The sequence below is a fragment of the Apteryx rowi genome, unplaced genomic scaffold (assembly GCF_003343035.1).
Source record: "Apteryx rowi isolate R43461 unplaced genomic scaffold, aptRow1 scaffold_933, whole genome shotgun sequence".
Taxonomy (NCBI): domain Eukaryota; kingdom Metazoa; phylum Chordata; class Aves; order Apterygiformes; family Apterygidae; genus Apteryx; species Apteryx rowi.
The window spans coordinates 125,696-137,363 of NW_020451242.1; the positions used below are offsets into that span (position 1 = coordinate 125,696).

The 11,668-nt window shown below is 41.8% G+C and overlaps 1 protein-coding gene across 1 annotated transcript in view; it reads right to left on the reverse strand.

Annotated features, from left to right (window-relative positions):
* Window positions 1-11,582, reverse strand: part of SRD5A1 (steroid 5 alpha-reductase 1) — a 24,068-nt gene extending 12,486 nt beyond the window's left edge. The window contains exons 1-2 of the mRNA XM_026091971.1: window positions 11,254-11,582; window positions 6,264-6,430 (exon numbers count right to left, since the gene is read on the reverse strand). Of these exons, the coding sequence (XP_025947756.1) occupies window positions 6,264-6,430; window positions 11,254-11,576 (490 nt within the window). The 5' untranslated portion in view covers window positions 11,577-11,582. The remainder of the gene's footprint in view (window positions 1-6,263; window positions 6,431-11,253) is intronic.
* Between the last annotated feature and the right edge of the window lie 86 nt (window positions 11,583-11,668).

Here is an 11,668-nt window from a genome sequence, read left to right on the forward strand (position 1 = left end):
CCAAGCCCCGGCGGCCAGCATCTCACTCGCTCGCTACCACAGGAGGAGGAAGGGTGGGGGGGAGGAGCAGGAGGGGGAGGCAGGGAGGCCGGGCAGCAGCTCGGTGCTGGTGCTGAGGGGCAGCCGCTGCTTCGTGCCCCTCCCCCATAGGTTGAGATGGTGGTACGAGCTTGTTGTAAAATTTTCCAATCATGTGGTTCCCATTTCCCCTGACCATTCTGTTGTAGCACGGGGAACGCCAGTGCTGTGGGGCCCTCGGACCTCGCAACAGGCTTCCATTGTCCTTCTATTATAGTGTCCTTGATAATACCACTCCAGCGGGACTCCCTTGGAGGTCCGGCGAGGGGATTTATTAAGCAGGGAGGGACCTCCCTCTCCTTTTCCTGTGTCTGCAGTTCCACCTTTTTCAGGCAATCCGATAATTCCCGCAGCGCTCTTGCGGTTTCTCCTGGTGACAGCGGTGCTTTATTTCTGGTGTCAGGCGTGTTATCCCCCAAAGACTCGCTGGACGAAGGCAGTGGAGGAGACTCTGATGATGTCTGTCGCGAGCAGGTGGTCTCGTTGAAGGAGGGTAGAGGCGGCCGTTGAGGTGGCGTAGACAGCGGCAACGGTGGATGCAGGGGATTCGCGCTAGGCAGCGGCGGGGGGGGGAGCACTAGGAGGGGGTCGGCATTCCTTTCCACCGAAGTCTATGAGGTCAGCGAGAGGCGTGGCCACCGCCCCTCTTTGAACCTCCTCCGGGTGCACTTCCGCGTTTGCCTCAGAGCTCGGACCAGCCGGCTCCGAGGAAACTTCCGCTTTCTGGAATGCGGCAGGTGACGACGCTGACGATGCCCCCCCCTCAGAGTTCTCCCGCACCCTTTGCAGTGCCTCCTCAACAGTTCGGTACACTGCCGTTAAAGTCTCTAGTACAGTGTTCCAAAGTGCGCAAACAGCTTTTATTTCCTTTTCCTCCTTCTCGCCTCCCTCAATCGTCTTCTGCCACATTGTTCCCCCAAAGTCTCGCCACTCAGACACCGAAAACAACAGGTGGGTGTCAGAAAAGTGACCCCAACGCCGTCCCAACTTGATCAAGCTGTGTAACAGTTTCGCCGGAACGTCTATCCCTCTCTTAGAGAGGATTCCGGTGAGTAGCATGGCCGCAGCGTCTGTTTCCATAGCTGCGCCTGAGAGGTGGGGCGCGACCCCACGCACCAGCATCTGCTTTGCTTCTGCCCCAAGCAGCGCCTCTCTCAGCCGTGGTTTCCCACTCCCCTCCTCTAGCTGCTTACCGCAGTCTCAGAGATCTTAGTTGAGCGCAACCATCCTCTTATCAGTAGTCTCGGAAATCAACCATCCTCTGCTACCAGATGTCGGAGTGGGAGACGGACCCGGAGTAACGATGAGTCTCAATACGAGTATGGTCGTTCTCCCTTTATTAGAGCTTACACAGAGTATATATAGACAAGCAATAAGCACGCACTAGCAGTAGCTGTATGATTGGTTTACAGTCTCTGTTCACACGCCTAAAGCGAATACACGATTGGTGCAAAGTTGCTGTTCACGTGGAGGGGCTTGTCAGCCCCCTCCTTTACTTGTTTACCACTACTTATCTTCCCCTTCTGTAATGGTCTAGGAATGCTCAAGGACAGTTCACATAGCCACAGGGATCCTCCCTCTATTGTGAAGACAGGATTGCTCACTTCTAAGAGATCATGCCCCTTTTCACTTAACCATTCTTCCACACCAACCCTTGGAGATATTCAAAAGCTGTCTGGACACAATCCTGGGCAATGTGCTCTAGGTGACCCTGCTTGATCAGGGGGTTGGACTAGATGATCTCCAGAGGTCCCTTCCACCCTCAGCCATTCTGCGATTCTTGTTTGTACTGCACTGTTCTTTGATTAACTTATCTGATTATATCACCACTGAAATAATATTAAGTAGAAGTTAAAACACTCTTTTAAAGGTCTATCTTATGTATTAACAACCAGCGGTCAGCCTGTTCAGGAATAGTTTTATCAAGTTTACTTAATATTGAGAATCAAAGTCCTTGCAATGATCTCTGTTCCTCTGCAGACAGGAACTTTTGTATCACAAACTTAACATAAGATAGTATTCCTCTTGTGTCACTATTCATATAAAACTTATTATATAGCACAGAAGCAGATGTACCTATTTTTGCTCATGGTCAGTTTTATTTAATCAGTTAGGTACCTGGAAAGTCCTAACTCATCATTCAGTTTTGACATCTGTCTTGGTGTCCTCTAACCACAGATCTGCTCAGTTCAGGCTGGGGAAGGCCTGTATTTTATGACTTTAGTTCTTCTAGCACTATCTACCTCTTTAAAACTAGATAAGTTTTTGTTTTGTTTTTGGTTGCTGCCTTGCCATCGTTATAACTGGACAGATACGAATGACCTCCCTGAGGCACCTGGGAAGAACATAGCCTACCTCTTTCCAAAAAGAGATTCAGCCAGCTAAAAGTAGTCAGACTATACTCCTTCCACATGAGAAGTACAACACAGGTTACTACATGTAGACAGAAGGTCTATTTACACAGTTATTTTGAAGTACCACCACTGAAAGGCTGGAAAAGCCTGATATTTGCAGGTATAACATATTATAAGCTATATTTTTAATATATTCAAAAATGAAGTAAAAAAATTAATGCTTAAAAGTAAATTTGTATTTTGAATTCAGCACTGTATTGTGCTTCAATATTCAAATTGTTTGCTTCAACACTGATGACTATCAATTTGCTAATTGCTAGAGAAGAAAAACTGAGCAGTACCTTGAAAAATTTTAGGGATGCTGTTCATGCAACTAGATGAGAAGTGAATATTACCTCTATCCATACAATAATTTCAAAAGGAAGTCTATTCAAGTTACTTTCTTAACAAGCACACATTAATTCCACTTAAATATAACAATATTTCTACTAATTTAAGTTAGTATAAGCATGATTAAAAAAAAATCTATGCTGAAAGTTAGTACCGTATCTAAGAAGAATAATCATTTTCTTAAAAGAAGAAATTAGATTTAATTTATCATTAGTTTGAAACGCCACAATAATTTCAGAAAATGTTATCTGTGTTCTCTGTATTTACCATATACCTCGAAGGTATAAAGTTTAAAATCTGAAGTTTGTAAAACAGGATATGAACTACTAAGAACACGTCAGATAAAGCAAGCTCCAGTCTTTTTGCACTAAGAGTGCTTAATTACTCTAGAATTAAAATTAGTTAGATAATAAGCATTTTTTACCCCTCTTAACTGAAAACTACTGCACCTCAAAAAGAAACAATCAAGTCTTTCTTCATAAAGAAAAATGAGCATATCAACATAGGCTTTTTCCACAGCATACCTCTTTTGTTTGAAGACCACTTTTCTCCTGAAGTGCTGAATACTCACATTCTCTGCATCTGTACTTCAGGGGCATGGTATTTGCCTACCCTTATTCTCAGATTCTCATTATGGCTGAATACTAAGCCTGCACTCTACAAAGAGAGGAGTTGGGTATGTACGGTCTGCATGACTTGGCCTAAGGGAAGTCTGGATATGTAGACAGGAAGGGAGCCATAGTGCACTCTAGTGGATTCTATGATCCACAGGTTGAACCAAGCAATTTAGATGAGCTCACTAGACTGTTAAATTCAAGAGTCTTCTTTCCTTCATCAGTATACTTTCTAAGAAAGTATCATCCAGATGCCAGATACTATGAGAGATACTAAGTATCCTATGTCCTTCAGTCATGAGATCATATCCAGATAAAGACTTTGCAACAACAGAATTCTTTTGAGACCCAAAAGGGTTAGCCATCAAAATTAGTGTTTGAACATGCATTAAAAAAAGGGGGGGGGGGGTGGAAGGGTGTTAGAAAAGACAAAGGCATACTGTGAAAGGATCAATGAGGTTAAAACAGGCAGAGAAAGGAAGGAGTTCCTAACTAGAAGTGTGGATGAATTAGGGAAGAACACAAGGCTGCCAGGGAATAACTGGCAGTAGATGGTTACGCAGGCAGGTGCAGATGGCATTTGGCCCTGCATATAGCACTAACCATTTCAGGGTACCATGGTGCTCTTGATGAGTTCACAAGCTTTTTAGTGGCACATGCATGTAAGATACATACTGGAAGATTGTGAGGGCAATGTTCCTACATTGGTCTGGAATGTAATGATTTTATTTTATCAATTGTTGTACTGCATTTGAAGCAGGTTTTCTTTTTTTTGAAGTTTCCATTGAAAAGAGTCTGGTTCACTGCTCTCTGAATTAAACAAACACAGTACACGTAGACCGTGAGGGAACCATGTTAAAATCATATTGCTGCTCCAAATCTATTGCTAGTGTAGATGCAAGTTATTGCTTTCCCAGAGTTAACTCCTGAACATCTGAAAACAGACATTCAACCTGTACACTAAGGATCCACAGATTGAGAACAGTTCTTTGAAACTCTCCACCCTGATAGCTAATTAGCCTCACTCCTCCAAAACTGCAAGTTTAGTTCACTTCAACTTCCAGCTACTGAACCTTGTTTGTCTGCTACTTTCAGACATACTTCTGTTCCTCACATAACTTGTTATAGGCTGAAGGAATAATTTCATAACATTCCTTGGCAAATGAGGGTTCTTGCTATTGTTTTTTCCCCCCAATCCTCTGCTCAATCTTCTTGTCATTTTGACCAGAGGCATAAGACATTGCCAGATGTTTTTTGAAAGTTTAGAGCATAGTAGTCCAGATGTTCAGGATGTATCCAGTGTACAATAGAGCCATTCTGCATCTGAGTGACCAAAACTACAAGCATGACCTCCAAACATCTGCAGTTATCTAGGCAGGATGAACACAAGGTAGTAAAATCCACTATTATGACAAAAAAAAATTATATTGACCTGCACTACAAAAAAAAGTTGGAAAGAATAGAAAAAAGAATCATTAGGCTTGACTCCTTAACTGTACTACCAATTTTTTTTTCCATATATTTATTGCTTTTTTTAATGAGACTATTTTTGCAAATGAGTAACATTATCCTAATAATTAATAAGCTGAACATTTCTGATACACATAGCATCTATTGTAATAACTTAAAAACATTGTAGCCATGGAGACATCTGCCTTGTATATTAATATACATTTCCTGCACTGCTCAGCATATCTTCCTAACTGGTATTATTTGCCCCACACCCACATACAGTATCTCCTCCTAATCTGTGCAAGAGAATCTGTTTAGCTTCAAATCTCTTCAAGCTTACACTCTTCATACAGCATTTAGCATAACAGTCCTCTTTTCTGATCTGCAATAACACTGCAATAAAGATAAAGACTTCTTAGGCCTGAGAAATCTGTGAGAAACACTAATTTGCTCTGGCTCCAGAATAACAAAAAACTGTATTGGGTCTGATCAATGATTGACACAGCCTAATATTCTGTCTTTGACTGCAAAGTTGAAATATTCTGATTTATCTTCAGCTGGGAGATCCTTCACTAAAGATTTCATTGGAAAGCCATATTTTATTTTTGGTAGCCACAGGCAAAAGTGTTTAAGAAAGAAAACAGAGCAAAGCCAGCATTTTTTTGCTATACTTTCCAGTCTTAATTATATGCCTGACATCAAGTATAAATGTAATGGCAGTTCCTGGTAGGACTGAATGATCAATGCCTCCTCCCTTGTGAGGTAGTTTTATTCTTTGACAAAGCTTGATCCTACTACAAGATTCTTTTGTTTATGAAAATAAGTAGCCTAATACCAAGGACTTTCAGGACTAGAAGTGATATAACAGTAGTTAGCAGCTGCCCTTAGTAGATTTTATTCCATTAATTCATTCAATTCAGTCTGGAACCATGCAAACTTTTAATGTCTATGACATCATGAAACAAAGAATCAGTTTAATTTACATTATGTAGAAAACCTCTTTTTTGTTTGTTTGTTCCAAACCTGTCAGCTGCTAGTTTCATTTAAGGCCCCCTGGTTCTTATACTGAAGTACATGACCCTTATTCACCTTTTTCATGCCAGTTGTGGTTTTACAGAATAAACATGGGAATAAGGTCATCTAATATTGAGGCTGTAAGAATAAGTTTCAGTTCAAAGTTGGAAGTATCTTAACCTTTTTTATTGTACACCTATGTTACAGCAAACAAGACAATTAAAGTTATTTAGAATATTGAATAACTATGATAAAAATAATAAAATGTGACTTAAGATATTATAATCAAAATATAATAAGAAGCCATAAGAAAAAAATGCAAACCTACTACTGATGTTCCCACAGCATGTTTTAAACTTACCCGCAATGAAAAAAGGCTCTTTTAACCAGGTTGAAGGGTATTTTGCATAGTTGCTTAAGCTTCGTCCTTGCAAGTATCCATTGTAAACACAGAATAGAAGTGCTAGTACAAAAGTGAAAAATGGTGTCGGCTTTCCTTCCCGGATCAGAAGAGGAAATATGAGTGCCCTATAATGAACAGGGAAAGAAAAATTATATAACAAGTAGAAAAGATATTTTGGTGTCCAAACCTGCAATTCATATTCCATATCCTGCTTTCTAAGTTCTCATTAGAGTCTTTGATCACAGTTCAGAAGGATAATTATGCTTTAGCACCTAAAAGTTTATCCTGCTGCCTAATGGGATTTACAAGATCAGTCCTCTCCCTCCCCTTTTGAGAGAAATTTTGAACTTTTTATCTAAGGCAATTACTTTGAGCACAGTAATAAAGAAAACTGATGTTAAGTGCAACATTTTCTCATATGTTCCAAAATCCTAAATGGTACAATCAAGCATTCTGAAGTGAACTCGGTCTCATAATCCCTACACAAAATCCACTAGAACTTCCAAGTGGGGAGGGGGAGGAGGGGGAAAAAAGAGTCAACCTGAGAAACACAGCTGTGGATTATAAGCCTTCGATCTAAACAGAAACACCTTGCAACTAACATTTTTGTCATCATCCCAAGTAATCTTTAGCTGTATGGAATGTGAAACACTAATAAGGTGAGCTACAGGCATACCTCAGAGATATGGTGGGTTCAGTTCCAGACCACCACAATAAAGCGAGTCACACAAATTTTTTGGTTTCCCAGTGCATATAAAAGTTTACACTATAATGCTATCGCACACTTAATAGACTACAGTATGTCTAAAAAACAATGTACATACCCTAATTAAAAGATACTTTATTGCTAAAAAAAATGCTAACCATCATCTGAGCCTTCAGCAAGTCATAATCTTTTTGTTGGAGGGTCTTGCCTCCATGTTGATGGCTGCTCACTGATCAGGGTGGTGGTTGCTGAAGGTTGGGGTGGCTGTGGCAATTTCTTAGAATAAGACAGCAATGAAGTTCGGCACATCAATTGACTCCTCCCTTCACAAAGGATTTCTCTGTAGCATGCAATGCTGTTTGATAGCATTTTACCCACAATAGAACTTCTTTCAAAATTGGAGTCAATCCTCTCCAACCCTGCCACTGCTTTATCAACTAAGTTCATGTTATATTCCAAATCCTTTGTTGTCATTTCAATGTTCACAGCATCTTCACCAGGAGTAGATTCCATCTCAAGAAATCACTTTCTTTGCTCATCCATAAGAAGCAACTCCTCACCCATTCAAGTTTTATCATGAGATTGCAGCAATTCAGTCACATCTTTGGGCTCCACTTCTAATTCTAGTTCTCTTGCTATTTCCATTCCATCTGCAGTTCCTTCCCTCCACTGAAGGCTTGAAGCCCTCAACATCATCCATGAGGGCTGGAATCAACTTCTTCCAAACTCCTGTTAATATGGATATCTTGACCTCCTCCTGTGAATCACGAATGTTCTTAATGGCATCTAGAATGGTGAATCCTTTCCAGAAGGTTTTCAATTTACTCTGCCCAGATCCATCAGAGGAATAACTATCTATGGCAGTTCTAGCCTTACAAAATGATAATAAGACTTGAAAGTCAAAATTACTCTGTGATCCACAGGCTGCAGAATGGATGTTGTGTTAGTAGGCATGAAAACAACATTAATCTTGTTGTACATCTCCATCAGAGCTCTTGGGTGACCAGGTGCATTGTCAATGAGCAGTAATATTTTGAAAGGAATCTTTTTTGAGCAGTAGGTCTCAGCAGTGGGCTTAAAATATTCAGTAAGCCATGTTGTAAAAAGATGTGTTGCCATCCAGGCTTTGTTGTTCCATTTATAGAGCACAGGCAGAGTAGACTGAGCATAATTAAGGGCCCTAGGATTTTCAGCATGGTAAATGAGCATTGACTTAAAGTCACCAGCTGCACTAGCCCCTAACAAGAGAGTCAGCCTGTCCTTTGAAGCCAGGCATTAACTTCTCTCTAGCTATGGGAGTCCTAGATGGCATCTTCTTCCAGTAGAAGGCTGTTTTGTCTACATTGGAAATCTGTTGTTTAGCATAGCCACCTTCATCAATTATCTTAGCCTGATCTTCCGGATAACTTGCTGCAGCTTCTACATCAGCACTTGCTGCTTCACCTTGCACTTTTCTGTTCTGGAGACAGCTTCTTTCCTTAAAGCTCATGAACCAACCTCTGCTAGCTTCAAATTGTTCTTCTGCAGCTTCCCCACCTCTCTCAGCCTTCAGAGAATTGAAGAGAGTTAGGGCCTTGCTCTGGATGAGACTTTGGCTTAAGGGAATTTTGTGGCTGGTTGGATCTTCTATCCAGACCACTAAAACTTTCTCCATATCAGCAAGAAGGCTGTTTCACTTTATCATTCGTGCATTCACTGGAGTAGCACTTTGAATTTCCTTCAAGGACTTCTCCTTTGCATTCACAACTTGTCTGTTTGGCACAAGAGGCCTAGCTTTCAGCATGCCTTCCTCACTCAGCTTCATCATTTCTAGCTTTTGATTTAAAGTGAGAGACATGTGACTCCTCCTTTCACTTGAACACTTAGAGGGCATTGTAGGGTTATTAATTGCCCTAATTTCAATATTGTTGTGTCTCAGGGAATAGGGAGGCCCGAGGAGAGGGAGAGACGTGGAAACAGCCAGTGAGTGCAGCAGTCAGAACACACACAACATTTGTCGATTAAGTTCGCCGTCTTATATGGGCACGGTTCGTGGCGCTCCAGCACAATTACAATAGTAACATCAAGATCACCAATCACAGATCACCATAACAGATATAATAATGAAAAAATTTGAAATATTATGAGAATTACCAAAACGTGACAGACACGAAGTGAGCACATGCTGTTGGAAAAATGGTGCCAATAGATTTGCTCAATGCAGGGTTGCCACAAACTCAATTTGTAAAAAAGGCAATATCTGTGATTTGCAAAAAAGCTAAGTGCTATAAAGCAAGATATGCCTGTACTATAAAAACATGAATATATATTTCATATACACACATAATATATAAACCCACTCCCACAGCTGAGCTGGAACAGTAGAACAAATCAAAAGAAAACTTATGGCTAGACCAGACAACAGGCCAACAAGATACACCTAAAAATGTAGGGGCACACCTATGATCTTTTGCATATTGTGGGCATTTTTGCTGAAGACTGCAGTACATGACATGATTTGTGAATCCTGTCACGTTCCATACTGTGGGGTTTGCTGCGGTGAAATAAGTGACCTGTTGATGAATTATGTTATGAGATAGTAACTGTGATAAATGACGAAAAGTCCAGAAGGACTTGAAAGACGTAGTAAATTTTAACCTGAACCTTGAAGGAAGAACACCAAGGACGGATGGTGAACCTTGAAGGAAGAACGCCAAGGACGACTGGATTGTTTATCCAGGATGTAGAGCATCGCCAAAAGATAAATGGACTGAGAGTTCGGGATGTAAATAGCATTAAAGACCAGCTGGATTATATTAAATGTCATATTGATAAGCAAATAGCGAACTAGGTAATTAGTAAACAATGAATCAGCATATGGAGTCAGAATATAAAAGTGTGATTCTGCTTACAATAAAGTGGACATGCGTAGCATTCATATTGAGTGTATTGCCGTGTCTCGTCTTCACTGCAACACCATACCTTGTACAATTCATTCAAGTTGAAAAGTTTGCAGATCTACTAGATATTTTGATATCTTTAATACCTACATAGTCCATGTGGTCAATGAAAAATCTGAAATACTCATGCTCTTGTCAGGGAAAAGGGGAAGACAGTCCCCTCGAACAGATTCTAATTGATCTGAGTTTCCTTCCTGCCCTGAAAAATCACTTAAAAACATTAATCACTGGGTCTCAAAACCTTTGTCTACTCTATGAAACCTGTTCAAAACATGACAAATTCACAATTGCCATTCCATTTGAGAATGAAATGCTGATTGCTAACCTGAAGAATTACACAAGTAAACAGGCTCCAAAAAAAAAAAAAAAAAAGGCTTGTGCTCTTCCCCATATAACTGCCAAGTCCAGATCACCTATTGACTTAGAATCCACGACAACAGAGCACTGGGATTAAAGTCTGAATATTCTGCAAGTGTTTTCCAGCTACCCCAGGGCTTTCAAAGCAGCCTTTTCAGAGGAAGAAGCAAAACCATAATGATGCAGTCTTGGGTTGGCCAAGTCAGGCAGTCACCAGGCTAACCATACATTACTTCCCTCTTGATCATGGGCATTTGGAATACTTCTTTCAGTCAAAAGCAATAGCCTCAAAATAAGTACTAGCAGACAACTTGTAACAGTCACTCTCAACTTTACAGTACCAGTTACACTATCAAGTCTCTCCACTGGATTGGTATGGTGGCAACATTATTTGCTGATTATTACCAGTAACTATTGTCAATGGCTCAAAGGGAACAGAATAATATTATCTGAGCTCCAGCTCTCCCGAGCAGTTTTAGGAAATACCAGAACACCATTAAGCACATAGCAATATGGGCCAGTCAGACCAGGCTTTACCAGTATTTTAATAAGCACTGTTTTGAAACATGTAATTGCAAAATAGCTCCTGTGTCACAATATTAAAATTACATATTAAGTACTAATCTGAACATCCCCTGTTGAAACATTTGTTCTTAAGATTACCTTGTCAAGGGATAGCTTAAAGGTGTGCCATCACAACAGCTATGACTACAGCACATTGGTACAACGCACTAGATAAAGAATAGCAAATGCTTCATTTGTATTCCATTTCTTAAAGGTGCAATAGCACTTCATTGCACACCCAACAACAGCAAAATAAAGCTGCTTGCAGCATTATAATTTTTTGCTCAGCTCACGTCAAGACATTAAACATCTTAATGTTAAAGAAAGAGAAAACACTTCAGCTGTAATTATAGTAAATGCCCCGGCCCCGCGCGGCCCGCACCTGTGCGCGTAGTGCACGACGAAAAGCCCCAGCAGGACGCCGTTGGGCCGCTCGGAGACGCGCGCGGCGCCGCTGCAGGCGGCGAGGCCCAGCGGGATGAGGAGCGACGGCAGCTCCTGCAGCAGCCAGGCCGGCCGCGCCGGCAGCAGCCAGCCGAAGCGGCGCGACGAGTAGCGGCCGTAGGGCATGGGGATGAAGCAGAGCAGGAGCGCCGAGGCGGCGCCCAGGGCCACCAGCCCGTAGGAGAGCAGCTCCAGCAGCCGCTGCTCCGCCGGGCCCGACAGGCGCTGCCAGAATCCACCTGCGCCGCCAACAATCCCCATCCTCGAGCCCTCCCCACCTCGCGCCGGCGCCTTCATTCATCCGGCGACGCCGCCACGCCCAGCGCAGCAGCGGCCCAATCAGCGCCAGGGGG